The 24,337-nt window shown below is 36.0% G+C and overlaps 1 protein-coding gene across 2 annotated transcripts in view; it reads right to left on the bottom strand.

Moving 5' to 3' along the window:
- Positions 1-9,889: 9,889 nt before the first annotated feature.
- LOC125649627 (lachesin-like) overlaps positions 9,890-24,337 on the bottom strand; it is a 50,859-nt gene continuing 36,411 nt past the window's right edge. Inside the window, exons 4-9 of one of the 2 annotated variants that reach the window (XM_048877289.2) lie at positions 18,400-18,619; positions 14,062-14,082; positions 13,150-13,464; positions 12,720-12,746; positions 12,009-12,035; positions 9,890-10,657 (exon numbers count right to left, since the gene is read on the bottom strand). In XM_048877289.2, coding sequence (XP_048733246.2) covers positions 10,548-10,657; positions 12,009-12,035; positions 12,720-12,746; positions 13,150-13,464; positions 14,062-14,082; positions 18,400-18,619 — 720 coding nt within the window. In that variant the 3' untranslated portion in view covers positions 9,890-10,547. The remainder of the gene's footprint in view (positions 10,658-12,008; positions 12,036-12,719; positions 12,747-13,149; positions 13,465-14,061; positions 14,083-18,399; positions 18,620-24,337) is intronic. The other variant, XM_048877291.2, reaches the window with a different exon arrangement.

The raw sequence follows: 24,337 nt of genomic DNA, 5'->3' as shown, positions 1-24,337 counted from the left end.
TTCACATACTGCCGAGAGAATGGTTAACAGCAGCTATGCAAACACCTGAATTGAAAGGAAACTAAAATTTAATAAATTTGTGAATAAAATAGCTCAAACAAATATCTCTATTCACATCTTTCTTTGTTAAAAGTGTATATTGTGTCGGAGAGGAAATGGATGATAAGTACGTATTTAATTCAACGTTTAAAAAGTTCCTTTAGGTAAATGCAACATGATTTATCTCCCTCTGTATATCATCTATTCAATAACGATTTGTCTTGTGTAACATAATAAATGTCAAATCTTTATCCGATGCTTTTTTATTCAATATTTTAGCTTGCAGTACCATTAAGTGCAAAGAGGTGAAAGACACGAATTTAGGACGAGCAAACGGAACATAACATTGTATTATACAATCATTAACATTTATTTAGGTCAATACGATGGATTAGCTACTTGATTAGTGCAATATTTTCCGAGCGCGGTGGGTAGGTAAAGCATCTTATGGACCGCGAAAATGCCAGTAACAATACATATCATCTATGATTGAATGATTTAAAACATTGAAACTGGTAACTGGAGTCTACCTTACGATACCTTGTCGGCTAATTTTTGTACAGATACAATGCAAGACCTAGTCGACAATGAATTTATCATTTGACTATATAATTCAAAACACTGTAATTCGAGGGTAGCAAAAGCATCGTATTGACCGCTGAAGTATATTACAGTGATTAAAACATCGAAACTGGCCATCGTTAAATCGGGTTCGATGTTAATATATATATATATATATATATATATGTGCGCATTTGACAGGTATTCAGTGTACAGATTCATAGAAGAAATCAATGTATAGAATAAGTAGTAAAAGAGGTGATGAAAGGTGAATATAACGAACATTGATCAATCTCATAACAATGTAATTCAGAAAGCTACCACTTTAGACTAGATCAAATATGTTTAGTACATATTAAGCACTGGAATACTGTTATTTTATACGTGTGACATACTGAGCTAAAACATTGCTTTTAGATGCGTTAGGTGCTTTAATGATTTGTTTGCATCAAGAAAATAATAAGCATATGAATAGTGTTCAGTATTATTAATAGATTCACGGAAAGATATCTACGTCACTGAGGAGTCTTTATTTCAGACTGAGACGTCATTAGCTTGAGATGAAGTTCTACAATAATTATAGAGTATACAATAGTTCTTGAGAATAAGTATCTACGACTACATAAGAGAGCGACTGTGTAATTGAAATAAGAAAGACAAAGGCGTTTTATATGTGATTTCAATTCTAGTAATTGTGAAAAGATGAAGATAACGAACAGTGATCAATCTCTTAACTCCTAGACCTGTAAGCAATACCAAATTAAGAATTGGACAAAACGGACCCCTGGATATACCAAAACGTGGGATTAGGTGCATAGGAGGAGTAAGCATCTCCTGTGAGTGTCGACCGGTCACACCCGTCGTAAGCCCTATATCTTGATCAGATAAACGGGGTTATCAGAAGTTAAAAAATATCAGTGTGCCAAGAGCTGACTAACAATTGGTATAAAACATGTCAGACACCATTTGACCCAATGATAGGTTGTATTGGCAAACTAAATCGTTATAACGACCATGGAATTTATGAAATGCTGACTTTGAAGGAGACTGTTGAAACCCCTGTAACATCAACATGTTTGTCTGTAGCCTGCCTCGATTTAAAATGACATCAGACGCAAATCAAACTCTTGCGTGTCGAATCAGTTTAGACCTAAAGCCATATGCAGGTAATAATGGAATAATGTTACATTAATATGGGAAGTTAACGATAGAGAAGCTGAAATTATCCCGTTTTTCATAAAGTTGATTTGTTAGTTTGCCGTTAAAGTCTATGTTCAATAAAATATTAAAGTACGAAGCAGACGTGGAGGACTCTGTGGTGTCTTTTATTCCAAGTTCACTGGGATAAATCAATTCGACATATATACCGATTGTTAGGCCATTCTTGGCACACTGATTTTGACTACAGATAACTCCAGGAGTTGTGAGATTGATCACTGTTCGTTATCTTCACCTTTCATTTACTTGATCAAGACATAGGGCTCTCGACGGGTGTTACCTGTCGACAGGGGATGCTTATTCTTCTTAGGCACATGATCCCAACTCTTTATTTTGTATTGCTGATAGGAGTTATGAGATTGATCACTGTTCGTTATCTTCACCTTTCATAAATGAAAATGATTATTGTTGATAGATAAAACGTCGTCGATATATCTAAATGTCGAGTTGAATGGCACATCAAGAGGTATTATGTCTTTTCTTGTAGAAGTTTATGAAGAAATGCTGCCTCATGAAATAAAAACAGGTCAGCTAACAAAGAGTACAACTCGTGCCCATGGGAATTCCAATAGACTGTTGGAAGACCTGATCATCAAAGACTACGAAGATATTGTCAATGAGAAACTCTAGCATATTTTTTATATCACTTCAGAGTACTTTCGCGTAGAATCAGAGTGGTGTTTAACAAAGTAATTGTTTGAATGACTGATCACTAGATATGATATTTCTTTTACCCAACCCAGCGAAGAAGCAACCGTGCACGATGTCAAAAAGTCTTTGATGTATCATGAGGAGTGGTCGTGTAAAGTGTTGAAAAGTCATTCTATATATGCTTTGATGTTGTTGAGTTGAGTAACGCTTTGTGATTGCAAATTTACTGAAAGTTCTTTAAAATGTTCTACAATGCACATTTGATTTACACCACTTTTAGCAGATAACGAACAGTAATCAATCTCATAACTCCTATCAGCAATACAAAATAGATAGTTGGGCGGACCCCTGGACACACCAGAGGTGGGATCAGGTGCCTAGGAGGAGTAAGCATCCCCTGTCGACTGGTCACACCCGCCGTGAGCACTATATCCTGATGAGGCAAAAGGAGTTATCCGTAGTCAAAATCAGTATGCCAAGAACGGTCTAACAAACAGTATGAAACACATCAGACAGCATTTGACCCAATGATAGGTTGTATTGACGAACTAGATAGCTATAACGACCATAGCATTTGCGAAATGCTGACTTTAATCGGGACTTTTGAAACCCCTATACCATCAACTTGTTTTTCAGTAGCTTGCCTCGATTTAAAAACTGACCACACGCAGAACAAACTCTTGCGTATCGAATCAGTTGAGAGATATATGCACCATATGCAGGTAATAATGGAATAATGTTATATTAATATGGGAAGTTAAAGATAGAGAAGCTGAAATCATCCCGCTTGTCATACAGTTCAATTGTCAATTTGCCGTTGATATATTGTGGCACAGTACGTTTGAAGTTTCTCTTTAACAACTGTTAATATTTTCATGAGGAGCAAAGATAGGGGCTTGATAGAACATTTACTGGGCCCAGCAATGTGTCCTTCTTTGTAAGAGTTTTTCTGAAGTTTAGGAATCCAGTTTACGTACAGTAACTCATATTCATTCGTCCCATTGACTGGAATATTAAGTTATTCTAAAGAATATCCATTGCAAAGTTTGAATGGGAGAAATATTTTACATTGTATACGTAGACCGTTACGACAAATCTCTGTTAAATTTAGAATTATAAATCCTCAACTTACTTTCGGAGTATGCAGGTGGAGCACTATTGAAAGAACGCCTTTGTAGATTATGCATTTGTAACCAAATTGGAGAGGAAGTTGACTATATTCTGGAATGTAAAGCATTGTGCAAATTACGCAGAGATTTTCTAAATACAGAACATTGTTCTGCTCGAAACGCTAAAACATTTTGTGTACTTATGTCCTCTAGAAATTTCGTAAGTTATGTATGTTTATTTGGAATAAATCCTTGATATTGTGTAGATCTGTTCTGATTTTTTTTTTACCCCTGTCATTGTACATGTAGTTATTATTTATGTATCTCGTGTACCATTCTATAGTTTGGGTGAAATAAACGGAACTGAAAATTAAAACTATTTTTTCCATTTTAAGATCCATATTGTGACTATCATAACATTTTGATATAATCATATTTAGTAGTCTTAACTGGCTAACAAAAAAATGAAAGTGAATTTATTTATCATTATTATTATTTATTTTTTATTTTATTTTATTTTATTTTTTTTGTTAACGAGATTGGAATATTCATATTCCTGTAATGTGTCATCAACTTCCGGTTGCCAAAGGAAGTGTCAGGGGCAGAAAAATATATCCTACATAATTGCAGAAGGTAGATGAAAAATTGCAAACGTCATCCTGAATATATTTACATGTATATTGGATTTTGAAAATCGTGGAAAATCAACAGGTTTGACACTTCCTACCTTACAAATACAAGTTTCACATAAATCCGATAGGATTTCAGGAGGTGGTAAAAAACCATCACTATCCAATCGGTCGCGGATTAAAGTCTTTGATGCCAGCGAACAAGTTTTGATTATGATAACCGTCCGACGAAAAATTGCATTTTTTTGTGTGTATGGATTCAATTAAAATATTTTTGGATTGTTTTCAAATGTAGTTATTTGTAGCTTTTTGTAATATGTGTGTGCATGCGGGTATTCATAATCGTTACTCACGTCTGTTGCTGTCTAACTGGACAAAAGCCCCTGTTAACCAAAGTACGGAATCAATTAATACAAATCCTTTCACACAAAATGGTGGTCATGATATTCTACAAAGTAGATTAACAAAATATTGATGTCATAAAGCGCAGCATACTAATAAAGGCAACCATCAAAAGACAGAACTGAGAGATCAGTGATGAAGGGAGAAAGACCATGAATATTGTCTTTGACATATTTATGAGTCGATTGTTGAAGAAATCAGAAAATACAGCAGCGTGCGGAGCATTCTTTCTTCCACCAAAAGTAGGTATATTAAATTATGGAATTTTTATATTCTGTTTCATGTCGTACCGCTATCACATTTCCCTACATCACCAGATGAAAGATAGATCATATCCGAATCCTTTCAAAGAGGTCGTATTTTATACAGTTATTATTAGATCGTTTTATTTGGTTTATTTTATGTTCTGAACAGAAAAGCAATCAATCCAATCGCTTGCAAAAGAGAAGTGCGTTATATCGAATTCACTGGCAAGGTAATCGCCCGACAGTTAGAACTTCATAAACGTTTTGTTCGTCCATCTCTTGTGAAGAACGAGATAAGAAGCTTTCCTGCTCGATGATTTTATGTTTATTACATATATCTCGGATTAGGCTTGTCATTTCGATTACAGAGACGGCCTTCACTTTTACACAAGAGTTCGACAAACTTCATGAAGCGCTTCATGAATATAGTATGCCGACCGGAAGCAGCGTAATTGATACCTTCATGTACTTTCAAGAATGAAATCTATTTCTTATGTTTCTATTCTACTTTCATTTCTGTGGGAATTCCCAGTAGTTAAAATAGAAGTAATGTATTTATCAGGATTCATACGCACATTGTTCACAACTGCAACGCATTCATGAGAAAGTGACTATCATTTATATAAGTAAAGACAAAAGCAATGGAAATGTAAGTAATGTGAATTATCCGGCATCACAAGGTGCCCTGGACACTACGACTCCCATCAGACATGTATTGTACCTCATTTTGACTTATCCATGAACTTACTTCAAGCTACTCAAATGTTTCTTTTGTTTGCTATCGATTGGGGAAAAATGTCTTGTCTGTATATGGCATTTCGGTAACGAGTTTTAGTTTACTGAAAAGATATGCATCTAAAAATGATTGTTTTACATGGACATGTAATAATCGAAAACATCACTGTCGTCGATTGTCCTAACGTTTATTTGTTCGATGTTATAAAACATTCTAATGTAAAGCACAAGAAATCTGACGTACATTTGCACGATTCGATGTGATCCAGAAGATATTAAACGTGAGAATCCAAGTTCACAGTGCGTTTATGTTTGAGTCCTTTGTTTGAAGGGGAAACGCTGTTAGAAGTTTTTCATTGACTTGTAAGTGTAAGAACGTATCAGATATGAGTAGTCAATGAATAGGAGTCTTTCAATGAGTGAATGTGGAGCTAAAGAAGAAAAACGATTTACAGAAATGTGATCACTGGCATTCTTCTCATTTCCTGTTAACACTAGCGAGAAAGTGATTCAATTAGTCCTCATTAAGACGGATCGCTTTTCCACAGAGATATAAACTGCAAGATTGGCAGGGCGGCTGTCGATGTTACGCCGGCGATTGTTACCGACAACATCCAGCTCACCTGTCACTCAGGCTCTCGGCCAATGATCACTTAACATTCGATAAATACCCAATTATCTTCGTGTCGAGAGTAATTGCATCATGTGCAATACCGATTGACTCCCATCGCAGTGTTATTTGTTCTTTTGTCTTTGAGGATTGCTAGGATAGAGTTCCAATAGTTTGGATTCTTTGTATTCAAACTCGTCCCTGCGTACCATTGGCTATTAATTAAAATTACCCCATGTATGTGCATGTAACAACGAATACGGAACGCCGAATGAACATAATTGTAGCGCTTCCGAATAATTTGAAGAGGTCTCAAATTGACTAAGAATATGTTTCATAGAATTGAAAATATTCCCAATTGCACCCACAGGAAACTTCCATTCACTTGAAATCTTGAATTCTATCTTTCCTTAATTGCACCGTAGATTTCCTCGATTGAAGAGCTTGATCTGAATCAATTAGATAATTCATTCGGAGAAAACTTGAAATCTATTTATATAATTGAATTATTGCTTTATTTTCAAATGAATGGACACAATTAAGAGCATACATAAAAAGGATTGCACTGCACCGCAATCCATTTGAAAAGAGCAGCAATTCAATTAGATTACAATTTAATATATTTAATCAAAGATATCCTTAATTCCCCAAATGAATTTAAGATATCTATAACGTAAATGGAACTCCCTGTTTACTGAATATTCTCTTTTTGGCGCTGTAATGGACACTCTATACAATTCTAATGGAATTCAAATTCTTTACTAATTGACGGAATTAGAGGACTCTGACTATAATTTAGACCGGTTAATATCAATTAATGTTCTTTACCGTGGAGTTGTATTACACTGAACGCTAAATCATATATCGAATGGAACTAAATCGCGCTCTTTTCAAACGAATACAGCGTTCATTTTGAATTGATGTGCACAGTGATTTAGTAGGAAATATCGGTGGCGGATCCAGGATTTGCCCAATAAAGCTGGAATCGTCTTAAGGCCCCAGGGGGAAGATCCAGGGTTTTGAGGCTTTCGGGTTACTTTTATACATAATAAAATCAACAAAAAGGTTAAACAATAAATAATTTATTTGGTTACAAAAGGGGAGGGCCGCTCCTCTAAATACACCAATGGATATCTTCAAATGCGTAGATGATTGCGACTGAGTGTACTTAGGGATGTTAGATTTTAGTAAGTAGATTTATAGTTTTCACACGCTATCAATATGCAGCGATGCGACAAATAACACATTCAGTACTTCAATGCAAACATAATCCCGCGTGAGTATAGCACGAGAGACGTGAGTATCAGAAAATCACGACAAATTAAGGACACCTGTTACATAATCCCGCGTGAGTATAGCACGAGAGACGTGAGTATCATTACGGACACCTGTTACAACTAAAAATGGATGCATGGGTTGTACAAATACATAATTTGGCTTAGTTAGAAGGTAACCAGTACAACAAAATTCCTAAAAGAAGGACTTGCAGACTTTCTATGATGTTTAAAAGTTGAAAAATACTACCCTTCCCTACACAAGTCTATATGAATTTTCCCCTACTGTTTTGGACTTCATTGAGAAATCATGGGAAAAAATTACATTTCATACGGTAAATTGTATGCATTTTACTTTGAAAAAACGTACATTTAGTTTAACCAGACGCTGGACTGTGTCTGTAAATCTCTCGTCGGAGATTTACGAAGACATTCGACAGCTTGGTAGAACAAGACTATCGATCCTCCGAACAGGAAGTTGTGACGTGGTCCAACAAAGTTAAGAAATAAATTTCATTTTTGTGTGAAGCATAACAGTTCGTGCTCTTATGTATTTTCAAAAATGAAATTTATTTTCTTATATAATTTTACATTCTCCTTTCATTTCTGTCGGAATTTCCAGCCCTTAGAATAGACATACATGTACTACAATGTATATTAATCAAACATTTCACGCGCATCATTCACAACGACATCGCATTTATGAGGAAATGATTATTATTAAAATTGTAAATATATTAACATGATTAAATGCAAAGCACTGAAAATGTAAATATTATCGAATGATTTTGGACCTTCTGTTAACTTTCTCGATGAACACATGTCTTTTTAAACAGATAGTGAGCATTATCATGATTAACATGCAATAGTTACTTTTATCTTTGTAAAAAAAAAAGTTTACTATTGGTATATACTTTTACATTCATACGCACGTACAATAAAAAAAAGTTGCAATTTCAAATTTAAGGAATCATTGGTTGTTTGTTTTACGTCTCGTTGAGAATTTTTCATTCCTATTGAGACGTCACCAGTTGTAGGTGAAGGACCACAAAGGTCGTACATGTAGCGGTGAGGGTTCTTTATCGTGCCAACGCCTGCCGCGACACGGGACATCCGTTCTTCAAGTTATATCCGAAAGATCCGCGATTTTCATTTCTGAATGCCGAGCGTTTACCAAGGAGCAATCACTACCTATTTTAACGTCTTAGGTTTGACGCGGTCATGGCATGAGCGGGGTTCGAACTTACGATCCCCCGGTTATGAAGTGAACCCTCTACCACTGAACAACCACGAACGGTGTACACTGGTAGAAATGAGTCATTGTCTTGAATGTTTAAATGGGAAATATAGTGTTTTCATATATTTCACTACAAATACATGATGCATGCATATAATGTGTAAACTTGACACCTTTATCAATAGGGAGTTACTTCCTGGTATTATTACTGATACAAAATAAACACTGTGTAACTCTTCGTCACGACTAAGGATCCGCTATAACACGTCCGTGACCAAGACAACCCCCCCCCCACCTCCATCTCTCTCCCGCCCCTCGGTTATTTATTACTATCTTTCCTAGCAAAGAGACCCAGCCCCGACAAATAAAGGAAGAACTCCAAACCGGACAAAAACATAACCACATGGTATAAGGTAATTATGAATCTGTTAAATGTTTGAGGATTCAGCTCTAGTATGCTTTTCAGATTTATACTGAGTAGTAATTCAAACTGACAAGACCATATATTTTTTCTCATTTCCCCTCATTATTCAGCAGTTAACAACCGGGGCTATTTCGTTCGAGCAACCAGTCTTATTATCCAATTCTGCCCACACAACCTCCTTCGGGATCATTTCTCCCAGATTGATATTCAAACTGGTATTCTCGGAGCTTGACCTGTGCTTTCCTTCCTTTTCTAATAGTTCTGATACCAGAATGATAATTCCCTATTATATTGAAAAACAATGTTCACAACACACACACACACACACACACACACACGATAAACTCGGCCTCGCCTAATGATAAAAACATTGTAATTTCCATGTTCAGTGATAATTTTTAGCATGGCGATTGTAAGAAATCAATACGATCAGCTGTGAATATTTTGGTAATTGTTTAATATCAATGATAAATGAACATTTTCAGAGATAAAGGGATCTTCTATCTATTTATGTTGTTAGAAAAACGTTTATTGTATTTGCATCATTTCCATTCATCTGCATTTGCTATTTTTATTCTAGAGAAGTCCTCGTTTACAATCGATATAGCAAATTGATCTATACAAATGTAAAAATGTATCTCCTCGTTCTTAACAATTTAACAGCATCTATGATATTGCTGTTTTGTCACCTAATCGCTGTCTACTCCAGGAAATATTCTGAATGTGCAAGATAAGAAAAAAGCTAGTAAAACACAAACATTATAGGAAATTTAATGGTAAGTATCATTTCCTAAAAATATCACAAGGACCCAATGATCAATAAACAATTAGACGATAATAAAAACAAATGGCAGTAACTTCTTCAGGAATATCTCATGATGAATGAGTATTCAACTAGAGCAGTCGATAAGCTAAAACAAAGAAAATGTAAACTGAATCAAAGGAAAATGAACAGGGTCACAGAAATATATCTGTTGTCAATCTACAAATTTTATATAAATTATAATGATGAATACAGAGCAAATGACATGTTTTATACAAATGAAACCTTGACATTGAATTTGAAAGACGTTGTGGACTAATTTCAATTGCGAGTCCATTTTCAGTCAAATCTCGCAATAATTTGACCTTGATACATCAAATTTTCCTCTCTTAATCTAAGTTCATCTTCATTCATTCCAAGATCAGCCTCCTCTGTTAGAAGACGATGAACTAGAAATACTACGAAATGCAGTACGTCACAATCAAACTTTGTCATATGACGCTATATCCACGGGATATTATGTCTGGAAAACACGTCGTTGCAGCATTGGTCCATCGCTCTAGCAAATGGACTTTCCTTAATAGACCGAAAGAGAATCCCATGATATCCTCAGCCTTTGGCTAAATTTCTGCAAAGACAGATCATTTTCCTCATGTCACTTGCAGACGGCCAAATATAACAATGGCAGCCACGGCCGTTTGGAGGGTCATTACTCGAACAGCCCTGTGGTCGGCGATGGTATTTCCAGTGTTAGACGTCTCTGAAAAATACAATAATTTGTCATAACAAGCCTTTAAAAGAGAGTAAAAGCTATCCCTAGGTAATCAATAGGCCTTTCCGCGTATACCTTCTACAATTTTAGCAATTCCTGAGAGATTGGCGGAAGTGTCACGTCTCTGTCCAACAGCGAAAGGGCATGTAACATAGCCAATTCATTTTCAATATGTACAGCACTCGTTTTGAAAATGGGATTCATTTCATAATTATTATGTGGAAGCAAATTTTCCCACTTAATGTTCATAAGGTATATAATGTATCTTACACATATTAGAAATTTACACATTATTTTAGTCTTTAATATACATTAATTTTCTAGTTTTCGAACCTTTGTATGATAGCAATATTTTGAGTCGGTTTCTTTTAGTGCAAACATGTAACTTTCAATTCATGTATTTTTAAATTCAGCACATATTTTTAACACAAATAAAGACAAAACTAACGCCCATGATTGTGAAATAATGTATGTAAAAGAAGCATGAAGGAATTTTCATATTGGTTGATTGATTGATTGAATATTGTTTAACGTCCCTCTCGAGAATATTTCACTCACATGGAGACGTCACCAATGCCGGTGAAGGACTGCAAATTTAGGCCTATGCTCGGCGCTTATGGCCGTAGAGCAGGGAGGGATCTTTATCATGTCACACCTGCTGTGACAAGGGCCTTGGTCTAACCCGGATCCCCTCGTATTTTAACGTTTTGAATTGACATACATAATGTACAAAATGAATCTGAAATTATCATTTATTTGTGTTAAAAATTCAATTTTCTGATAGCTGTGAAAAGTCGTGTGACTGACTTCATAACTTTTCAATTTCTTCGTAGTTTTGCGATTACCGATAAATTAAATTGGTTGATTGTATATTGTTTAACGTCCCTCTCGAGGATTTCTCACTCATAAGGAGACGTCACCATTGCCGGTGAAGGGCTACAAAATGTAGGTCTATGCTCGGCGCTTACCGCCTTTCAGCAGGGAGGGATCTTTATCATGCCACACCGGATGTGACACGGGGCCTCTGGTCTTGTGGTCTCATTCGAGGGACCGCCCCATTTAGTCGCCTTTTACGACAAGCAAGGGGTACTGAGGACCTATTCTAACCCGGATCCCCATGGGATTGGTATTGCAAATCGTTTTAGTACAGTCATTCATTCATTCACACTATAGAATTGCCTTGAACCAATGAGCTCATATATTGTACATTTGCATTGAGAAGATACACATCACCCATGTTTAGACAACAATCGTAGACTATAAACGATCATAATATCTAAGATTTAAATGAGAATATTAGGATAAACATATAGTGTGACTCTAGGGGTCGGTTACCTACCTTGAATCAGTTCAGCGTCATGATCCCCTGAGAGGAGCATGAAATGAACAAAATGAACATTAACCCTACAGTGGAAACTGTAACACGGGAATAACTGATCATCTGATAGGCTTAATCAATGATAATAGTTCAATAACCGTCATAATTTGTTTAAAGAAACAACCAAGGCAACACTCAGCCACCGCGGTGGAGTATGGAAGTCTACATTACGTGAGAAGATGTTAGCAGAAAGACGCCACGAAGGCTCTTCTGTATCTATACATCTGCAGGGAATGCTGTGCGTTTTTTAAATTCTTTATTGGGGGAGGGGCTGATTTTCCGATTCCTTGTTATGAACATGTACATTATCAAAATATAACTATTTATAATTCGTATTAAAGGAATACATATAATTTGTTGTTTTACATACCGTCGATAATTTTTGGTTTACTCTTTTGGAGACGGTGCTAGGTTATATGGTAACTATAGACCAGTGTCATTTAGAAATGAGAGTTTCTTATTGTGCTTGCGCCCACTGTGACGGAGAAATTGCCTTAGTTTGCACGACCCAAGCCCAAGCCCGGGCGCATAACATACTACAAAAGACTGCACTGACATTGCTACAAATCAACATAGATGTGCAAAAGAAGAATTGAAATCAATACGATGTACCCCTACAGAATATAACAGTTAAAGCATACACTTGTACCATACACATGTCTGCTGACTCACCTCTCTTATCAATACTGGACGATCCCACTGAAATGTAGTAAAATATTAATTAATTTCCAATTTAGCTTAGGGGCGACTGTGATTAATATTGTGAGTTACTCATTTGATTTATGTGTTGTTTGAATAATGTATCTAATCTTTGATATTGTATTATACAAATTATGTTTTAGAGCATATAATTTCAGAAGCGAAAGATGCATCGTTGAATTATGCACGTATTTGATAGCGAGCTTGTGATTTTCAAAAGATAGTATCCGGGCAAAATAGTCATGCTACACATTTATATGATAATAAAACCTAAAGCTGTAACATGGAAGGTTGTGAAAGTGTATATTAAATATATTTAATGTTTTCTTTTCTGTCTTTGTTTTTGGTACGTGTACATCATTGACATTGTGTTTCTCATTACGTGTTCCCTCCTCAAACTCACCATCCAGAACATGTACGATCTTCTTTACAATATATACCCCGCCGATCCGGCACATGTAAATTCCCTTGTCCTCCCGTGTAGACTTGGGTATGTATAGAACACGTCTGAGCGTCCGTGTTTCTATGATATGAAAATCTGTAATGTTTATGGCACGTCCTCGTAGACGTTGGTGTTTCCAAATATAGCTGTGGTTTATGACTTTCCCGTCTTTAAACCATTCCAAGTAATCCGTACGAGGATTGAAGCCTGTAGCTTGGCACTCTAATATCAAGGGGTCGCCTTTATTTACGAATTCGGATCCATTCATGGTTAAGGCTGAAAAATAAAAATGAATGAAATAGATTAGACTTGGAGCAAAGTATTCGATAAATGTTTTTCGTAATTATTAGAATTTATGCTTAAAAAAACCCAGAGTTGACGTCATTTGATATAGGTGTATATGAGAGCATCCCATTACTACGTAATGAACAAAACAAAACAAAAACAAAAAAAACACTCATACGTTTTACAAGTCAGTGAAAATAGATTCATTAAGAATATGCTTTCACAATGTTCAGAAATAAGGAAGAAAAGGAAAGAAAACTTAAATATAACGCAAAGTGACTTCTAAATCCAAAATGATGGTAAATTCGCCAAGACAAGACACCATGCAGACGACAAAAGAAGCGCTTGCATTTTCTAATTACAATGTACAATTTTATGAGAAATTAATTGAAAAACATTCATAGTCTCAGTTCCAATTCTGTAATGAGACATTACCTAATATTCTACTAATGAAATTGCAATACTCATTTGCTTGATATTAAAGAAAATGAGTAGATTGCATGTTTAGAGTTTACTTGATGTTTTTGATGAATTTGATGCAAGCAGCAGACGACAGTTGTGGCGGGAAAAGTCAAATTTCGTACTTACCTGGTGGTATTGTCGTGACTTCTGCAAATAAAAGATTGATAAAACAGACAGACGAAGAAAGGCTACACCACGTGCAGATCTCGCGTGTTCAAGTTGTGTGTAAATATTTCATTACACTTCAAATTACATTGCTCTGTGCTACTTGATGAGTAATTGAACATAACTTATGACCATCTGAAACAACTATAGACACACTGAATTGAAACGGGATGTTTACTGGCACCCATTATCATGATGGATGTTATTAATAGATTCCCCTGTCATGCAAACACTTTCTAACACATATATGTTGTAATTGTGGACCGGAACACGTAGGGCATTAATTTCAACATGGTTGTTTTTATTGTCATTTTGTAATGAAGAATTCGTTTTCAGAGTTCTAAATCATACAAAGCGATATATTTTTCACAAACATGAACATGTTTAACATAACTGTAGTCCGAATAAACAAGGGGCCATCTTGGACTTGCGTAGAAAGATACCGAGAAACTTAATAGTGGCTCAACATTAAGCGAAGCACTGATATTGTATATCTGTATACAGTATAGCTGAGGGTACCTGCATATTATTTTCACAAACTGTGATGAAAATTCTATTGCTGTTGGAAATAGAGAAATGTTCTTAAAATAATAATGATAAAAAAAGATTCCTATGCGATATCTCGTATGTTATTCCCCTATCGTGGCCCTCCTGAACACCCGCGGAACATGATTTGAACCAACTTGAATTTACACTATACATGGAGATATGCAATACAAAATTGATTCTCGAGTGGGACGTTAACCAATATACAATCAATCAATCAATCATATTGTACCCATTAGGATTTTTTGAAAGAGTTTCCCAATGCATCCCGACGTAAAATGTAGAACATCTGTTGTGATAGTCATGCAGTGAATTAACGTGAATCTACGATATACGAGGATGGCTAAGTATTCATTTTCTCAAGTTGCACTTTTGTGTGTTTTATGAAGATTTTTAAAGAATTTACCTATATATTCGCATGTGAAACTTTGAACCTCTGTGACTGCCCTGACCTTGAAGCCCTTAATTTGAAAACCTTTGAATCTTTATTATATATGGAAGCCTTTCAGACAAATCTGGGGGTTTCTGGTTCAGTGGTTCTTGAGGAAAGACCCCTACTACTATCACTAATTCTTAATTATCTCCTCTTAGAAGGAACCGTCACTCCTCCTTGGAACAAACTTAATTTCCTTTTACCAACTGCAAAGCATGATTGCGGCCAGTTTCATTACATTTGGTCTAATGGTTCAGGAGAAGAAGTAAAAATTATGAACAGTTTAAATTATTACAAAGCTGGTGGTCTGCGGGCAAATTTTGATTAAAAAGCTCACTCGACCCTTCAGCTTATGTAACTTATTATGCAATTTCATTCAGAATACAAAAATATAGCAGATTCAGCATAAACCTGAATTAAGTTTCCTACGAGGTTCATTTGACTGTGGTGAATGTCGTGATATCTCTTTATTTTTCTCTGTTTTTGACTATTACTTGCAAATGAATGTATTACTAATTAATCATTATCAAATAACATGCAAAACATGATACTATATTTTAATACTGTTGTAGTTTCTAGTCATTGACTGTTGAAATATTGCTATAATCATTTATTTGTTATAATGCACGTGACTTTTATTTGTTGAAGGACAAGAAGATATTGTAAAAGCCGTTGTAAAGTTCTTGATCATTTGATAGGACAGTTATTGACTCTTCCGCCATTCAAATCTAAGAATCTGTAGCATGTTCTCTTGTAAGTATCTTAGCAATTTTCCGCTTTGTTTATACACATGCTTGAAATCTAATCTTGCATGTCCACAGATTTATGTACAAATTGTGCGAATAAGTTACGTATTTCAAATTGGTTTTTCAAAGATCTTTAGGATATCTACTGGAATTATCATTCCTGTAAATGGTTTTATAAGTACGGATGACACCAGTCCCTAGCTCACTTGAGGTCATTGAAGCTTTAAGACCCTGAGGGAGACAGATCACGAAAGCAGAATCTTTACGTACATTTTAAACACAATCCTATTTCTCCATAAACTAATTTTGATAAACTCAGTAAATGAAAATACATCATTGCTCATAGTTCTAATAATTCAATACTTTAGCAGAACCGAAGAAACGAAGTCATTTATTTCACTATTTGTAGTAAGTTGATGCTGCCAAACTTGTAAAGGGTCTTTCCCCGATGAAAGCCTTTCTAATGAGGAAAAACCGTAATGACGGAACACGGCTTATGATCTCATAAATCTTAAACTCGAATATGTGGACATGCAAACTCAAATAAATCTCATCTCAGTCTCACTGATAATGAAGAAAATCAACATTGCAATTTGAGAATGAGATCGATGAAGAGCCTGATTTCTTGGCTCCTGGGTTTGTATTATGTTAAGTTGATTTAAAAGATGTTACAGACAATGAGAGTATATCAAACTAAGCACCAGTAATCCTACATACGAATGAGATTTCGCGAGATTCTCGTGATATATTTAGCTTATGCAATCCTTGCTCGGTCGTATATTACAGAACATTCAGGCAATTAAGGTGGACCGATCGTTAAGGAGCATCTCCGCACAACACATACAGTGTGACGGTTAAGAGGGATTGTACACCATCCGCTGATATCTCCCTGATCAACATTTATCCATTATGAAGCTTAGAAAATTTATTCCACAAATCCAGGAGCTACTTGCAGTTCTAAAACTCATCGAGTCTACGGCTGAATTATCTGTTTATTTCTCTCTGTAAGGAAGTTGCTATTTATTTCTGTAATGACGTTTTCAGTGCCTGGTGAACGTTTTAGCTTTCTAGGTTTGAGGCAGTGGTAATAAGAAATAGCCCTTCGGGACATTGGCGTATATGCAAATTCAATTAGCATATTTCATAAAATGACATAAACGTCTCCAGAGTGACTGCTTTTCAATGACTAGATTATTTTTTTCTATAACCATTTACGTTCTTTATAAATGTTAGGGACTTCGGTTGATTTTCTGTTTGTCACCGATAATGGTTAGTTAAACCATAAGCATTGATCTACAACGAATGATGTGTGGTATGATAGACACTCTAAGATAAGAAATGCACCGATATTTATCTATAAAATGTTTTATTTTTTCATCAGTTGCGTATAATGTCAAAATATTAGAAGATTCTTCGACGGAAAATTAGAAACCAATATACATAGATAGCGCTAGGTTCTAATAAAATCCGATACCTAAAAGTGCCGGATACACAAAGTGGATACAAGGTCAAATACCAAAATTATATAAAACGCTAAATGACCAACGGGCATGTCTGGGTTTATCAACTGATTCGATACGCGAGACCATGTTCTGTGCATGATTAATTTTTAAATCGAGGGGTTTTGATAGTCTCGTATCAAGTCAGCATTTCGCAAAAGTAATTCTATTGTCGTTAGACCTATTGTTAGGTCGAAATCTGTTTGATGTGTTACATATCATTGTAAGGAGGGTTACATACTGATTTTTGGATTACGAGTAATTCCATTTACATGATCAAGATTGAGTTCTCACGGTGGGTGTGAGCGGTCGACAGGGGATGCTTACTCCTCCTAGGCACCTGATTCCACCTCTGATGTGTCCAAGAATCCTTGTTTTCCCTACACTTGATTTTAAAGTCTTTATGAAAAGATGACAGCGATAAATCTCATAACTCCCATATACGGAATACAAAATAGAAAGTTGGGTAAACACGGATCCCTGGATATACCAGAAGTGGGGTCAGGTGCCAGGAGGAGTACATATCCCCTGTCGACCAGTCAGACCCCATGTGATCTCTACATGTTTATTTTGATCAGGCAAACGGAGTAATCCGTAGTCAGAATCAGTGTGCCAAAAACGGCCTACATGCAACAACGTTTATGGGATTTGTAAGATTGATCACTGTTCATTATCTTCACTATTTATAAAAGAATGAAAGTAAAAGAGATCAATCCCGCAAATCCCTTAACGAAGGAAGAAAGAAGGGTAAACACCGACCCCTGGACAAACCAAAGGTGGGATCGGGTGCCTTATTCCCCCTAAAGACATGGAGGGCATACACTAGCTACAAAATACTACCCTACTCTAAAACTTACAAGTGTATAATATAGAAGTTTCTGCAGTAGAAGGTAAGAATTCAACCCTCTGAGACACAAATTAGAGAGTGCATACAACTTCAAACGAACTATATAGCTGGACAAATTACCGCATATTTCAGTATAGTTTGCTGAATGCGAGAGGAAATTATTCATTTTTCCCCAGATATATTATGAACATTATTATCAAGCATTACAATATGGAATAAAGCACTGACCTTGGACATTTAGTTTGATTAGTCTCCTGTACTTCTCTCTGCTTTCTCCCGAACTAACGGCACAGAAATAAACACCGGCGTCCTCTAACTTGACTTCCCTGATTTTGAGATCCCAGTGGGTGGAGGTGTGGTCCTTACTGATGAAGAATCGTGTATCAGGGCTGTACAAGAACTTGCCGACCGTTATAGGGTTAGGTTCCGACATCCGCATCCAGTACAACTGTAACGACAAGACAACTGATTACAATATCTACATATAAAGAACTGGTACATTGTCTGAAGAATTCTTATAGCCCTGTATTGTTCTTTCATAGTTGTTTGAAGGTTAAGAAATATGCTCTAGAAAAGTCACAGCTATGTCTGGTTGTAATGAAGCTCCATTACACGGAATTAGTCTAACGTCAAGACAAACTATGCTCTAGAAAAGGCTACTTTCGCGATTTCACCTGCGGTAAACTGGTTCACGGCGAGTAATGTTCGCCAAGTTGAAGTTCACGCGAAATTTTGCCACACGTGAATAAAAGTTGGCTTACCGTATTTCAATAACTTCTACAATCAGTGTTTTGAATTCACCGTTCATCCATACAGTGCATATCCCCCCAATACACTACATTTGTACTAAAAATCTACCTATGCATGTCCCAAGGGAAATGTGGAGTTTGGAAAGAAAATGTATCAAAGTATTCCACACACTTTGTATACGACATGCGTATTGCTTTGACAATATCAGGTCTGATCTGCCCCCCACCCCCCACCCCCCCTCCCCTCCCCTACTGCGCTAACGCTAAAGAAACAGGGAACCACAATCCTTGAATCGCATAAATGTTTAATTCATGCTGGGTTGTGAATTTTAATGCCCTGATGCTTAGAAAATTGATAAGAATTCAAATTTAAAGTATCCTATAACCTTATACAATACAGAAATAAAGAAACTTCTAGGAGAATTCTGATCATTTTACTTATACAATACAAAAATAAGAAAACTTCTAGGAGAATTCTGACCATCTTACTTAAGGAAAACTGTTTTGCTCATGCATTATTTTCCTGTTAAGCCAAATTACATGGCGCTTATAATGGAGGCAGATTTTATTCACGGATTCCATAAAGGAATCCAATATTTCTCACGAGATCGGATAAATGCTTTTATCAGAACACTACATGACATTAAGGCCGAGGTATTATTAGACATTTATGTCACTATCTATTGACTGTCACATGACAACCGTATTTTGTCACAGGGATCAACAATGATTAGTGTTGTAAAAATGTTTTGCAAAAAAAAACAACAAAAAAACAAAAAACAGGAAAAAATATCGAGCGGGTTCTCACCTTTGGATAGCAAGGATGCGTAGAGCATTTCTTTGACAATCAGCTTCGGGCTACTGGTATCCATTTAAGAAATGAATTTTATTTTGGATAATATATGAAGGTATATTTTACGACGCGTCACGCCGGCATATTCCGGTGTGTAGCGTTGTAGTTCACACTTATATATTCCAGAAGAGGCCCACGGGTCTTACCGGTCACCTGAGTATCACAACCCATATAGGGAGTCTCATATTTGCATTTAAGCCTCGATGTGAAGTCCTATATGCACATGTTGATCTTTCAAAATGTCCATACAATTCCTATTCATTTACAGAAGGAAAACTGGAAGTTTGAAGCATATAGATAATTTTGACATCCCTCCACCCCCCCCCCCCCCCCACCCTGAGCCATGAATTTCATAATAAAAGAATAGGGCATCATGGATATCATGACCATACATTTAGTTGACCTTCCATGACCGTGGAAGTTAGAAAGAAAAATATTTTTATACATTTGCATTGTATGGTCATATTGGCCCCACCCTAGGGCTTGAATCTCTGAGTAGGGGCCATGAATTTCACAATTTTGATAGAGGGTTTCATGGACATCATAATCATGCATTTAGTTTTTCTCAAATGAATATGAAAGTAGAGAAGATTTTCTAAGATTTGATACATTTTCACTATATGGCCTGTTCCTGACCCGGGAGCCATGAACTTCGCATTTTAGGTAGAGAGCTTCATGGACATCATAATCATGCATTTAATTTATGACATGTGTAGGAGTCGACACCAAAAATGGTAACAATTGGCCTTGTAGTTTTCAAGAAGTTAAAAATGTAAAATTGTTAACGGACGACGCATTACGCACGACGACGGACGAAAACATGAGTGACTTAAGTGACCTAAAATGAAATTTACTTCTTATATCTACATTCTATTTTCAATTTTTGCGGAATTACCAGTCGTTAAGATAGACATACTATACATGTATCTATCAAGATTCATACGCACATTGTTTACAACTGCAATGCATTCATGAGGAAATGACTATCATTACAATTTGTAAGGATATCGCAAAATAATTGGAAATGTAAATATTTTACTTTGAATTACAATCAAATTTTCCTTCTCTCAATAATATGGCAAAACTGAGATAGTAATATCACACTTCGTATACTATAATGTAGGCTGTATTGTGTGTATATTATATATACCACCTGTGATACAATGGCTTAAACAAAGCAATCAATGGAAACCAATTTCTACAAAATATGCTAAAATAAGAAAAGGAAATTTCGAAATCAAACCGTTGATAAATTTGATTTAACCAAGGCAACTGGTCCCGCTTCCGGACCCCTGTTTGCCCTGCTCTTAATTTTGTATACTTTATCAGATTTATTAGACTGATCACTGTTCTTTATTTTCACCTGGTTTAATTTCATCTTTCCTTCCAGTACTATTCTAAAGATGGCATACTGAATGGCATACTGAATAAGAACCACGGTAAACTTACAGGAAGTCTCGCTTATTTTGACGACTTTAATGTACCCCGCATAGTTCCCGGCTGAAAATTAATTTTTGGTGGAGTCAATGCATTTTCTACGGGATCGATCTTTAAGCTGGTCGTAGACTTTGCTATAAGCTATATGTCACTGAAAAATTGCGAACATACTGACAATGCAATATTTTTTGGTAAAGTTGCCTAGGATGAATTCATTTTTTTTATCCCTCCAATTTTGCAGCCCTTTACCGGCAATGGTGACGTCTCCATATGAGTTAAAAATTCTCGAGCGGGACGTAAAACAATATACATTTGTACAATCAATCAATCGAATTTTATTTTTTCGATGAGTTTCATTTTGCATAATTTTGTGGATGTTAATTTTAAATCGATTTTGTGAAGCAATTAAAGTTTTCCCCGATGCATGTATTATACATCCATTCATATTCGGCAGACTTGTACTATAATCGTTAAACGAAATGGGTGGTATAGCAGTCTACTGCAGATCTATCATTCATACACACTGCTGCCTAGATAGTATTAGAAATTTAATAAAAATATTCATAAACATGTAACATTATAGAAAGAAATATAATTAAGTTTGATATCAGGCAAGGAAGGAGACTTATTTGGTGAACATGGAGTGTGGAAGTGATTCTTGGCGGCCACGAGATTTCCCGCTCTATGATTTGTTTCCCAGATTATTTTAATCATGGATAAAATACATTTACCACAAATCCTCAGGGTCCTCCAAGATACCATTTCTGGACTTGGACTGTAAATCTCTTTTGTCAGTGCCAAACCAATGGTGAGTGTCTTGGACTCGCTCTGGTATGAAAGATCACATTAGTAGACGGCATCTTTACGGTACAAACTCAGGAGCAGCACAAATTTACCTCGAGTCATTGGAATGATCTTAGTGGATACAGGTTGTGAGCTATTCGGTTTTGATAAAATTGTTAAGTGAAGGCTCATTCTGCCTGTTCTCTTTTATAGGGATTTTGGTTCATTATTTCCAAAGTCCTAAGGTTGCCCAAAGTGTTCATGTTATGTAACAAATGTTTATGAGCTTTGTGTCACACATGAAACAGCATATTGCTAGAATTGAAGGTTATTCATGAATTGCTAACCCTCCTTTACAAATGCTTGGCCATCTTTGTATCATCTGAAAATGATATTTCTACTTGGTGTATATTAATTTGTTTCGATGTGGTTCCTGAGAGGGAATGCTATACGTCGAATTAAGTAAACGATAAACGAATTTTGTCAATCTACGCAGTTTTCGGAATCCTTCAGATGTCACTGTACTCCCACTTATATATACCGGTTGTTACTTAAAATCTCCATGGTGAATTCATAAACACTGTGCAGAGTAAACAGGTCATTGGATCTTTCCATTCAATCATCTTAACACTCCAGACATTAGATGCAAGTTAATTGATGGTCCTAGACTTTACGTACGACTCAAATAAAAGCGTCAAAATATTTCATGGTAGTCTCAATAAAATGACGGCTAGCTCGCCTACAGCTTAAAACCTCCCCTTAGATTTCTACACACATATACATGTAGCTATAGGGATATTTACACAGCCTCCCCTTAGATTTCTACACACATATACATGTAGCTATAGGGATATTTCTACACACATATACATGTAGCTATAGGGATATTTCCACAGCCTCCCCTTAGATTTCTACACACATATACATGTAGCTATAGGGATATTTCTACACACATACACATGTAGCTATAGGGATATTTCTACACACATATACATGTAGCTATAGGGATATTTCTACACACATACACATGTAGCTATAGGGATATTTCTACACACATATACATGTAGCTATAGGGATATTTCTACACACATACACATGTAGCTATAGGGATATTTCTACACACATATACATGTAGCTATAGGGATATTTCTACACACATACACATGTAGCTATAGGGATATTTCTACACACATATACATGTAGCTATAGGGATATTTCTACACACATATACATGTAGCTATAGGGATATTTCTACACACATACACATGTAGCTATAGGGATATTTCTACACACATATACATGTAGCTATAGGGATATTTCTACACACATATACATGTAGCTATAGGGATATTTCTACACACATACACATGTAGCTATAGGGATATTTCTACACACATATACATGTAGCTATAGGGATATTTCTACACACATATACATGTAGCTATAGGGATATTTCCACAGCCTCCCCTTAGATTTCTACACACATATACATGTAGCTATAGGGATATTTCTACACACATACACATGTAGCTATAGGGATATTTCTACACACATATACATGTAGCTATAGGGATATTTACACAGCCTCCCCTTAGATTTCTACACACATATACATGTAGCTATAGGGATATTTCTACACACATACACATGTAGCTATAGGGATATTTCTACACACATATACATGTAGCTATAGGGATATTTCTACACACATACACATGTAGCTATAGGGATATTTCTACACACATATACATGTAGCTATAGGGATATTTCTACACACATATACATGTAGCTATAGGGATATTTCCACAGCCCTCCGTCATTTGCTATTTCCCTGTGTTCGTCTATAATCCTTTATATCCGCCGCGATGACTCTCCGTCGTTCTTCGGGTTTTCTTTTTATCAAGTGATATCCATTTTACTTATCTTGTGATGATGATGGTGATGATGATTACGATTATGATGATGATGATGATTACGATGATGATGGTGATGATGATTACGATGATGATGATGGTGATGATGATGATGATTACGATGATGATGATATCATCGTTCCCAATATTTGGTATCCCCATCGCCTCTAGCTAATTCTTTTGTTTCACTTTTTGTTCTGGTCTTGTGTTGCTATTTCATACTTAAGACTCTCTTCAACTATCTACCTTTGAACATTGTACTGCTAATGTCTGTGTTCGTTTTCGATGTATCTCCGGCATACATGTATCAAAGGACAGCTTGAATTCTGTGCAGTTCGTTTGCATAACTTTAAATTATGTTAGTTTTGTATATGTTGCCTAGCGTACGAACAGCCCTATTACTTCCAATTCCACTTTAACCTTCCACTGTG

This window comes from Ostrea edulis, chromosome 5, assembly GCF_947568905.1.
Source record: "Ostrea edulis chromosome 5, xbOstEdul1.1, whole genome shotgun sequence".
NCBI lineage: Eukaryota > Metazoa > Mollusca > Bivalvia > Ostreida > Ostreidae > Ostrea > Ostrea edulis.
Note: the sequence above shows the minus strand (reverse complement) of the source record. Positions and strands in the feature narration are given on the sequence as shown.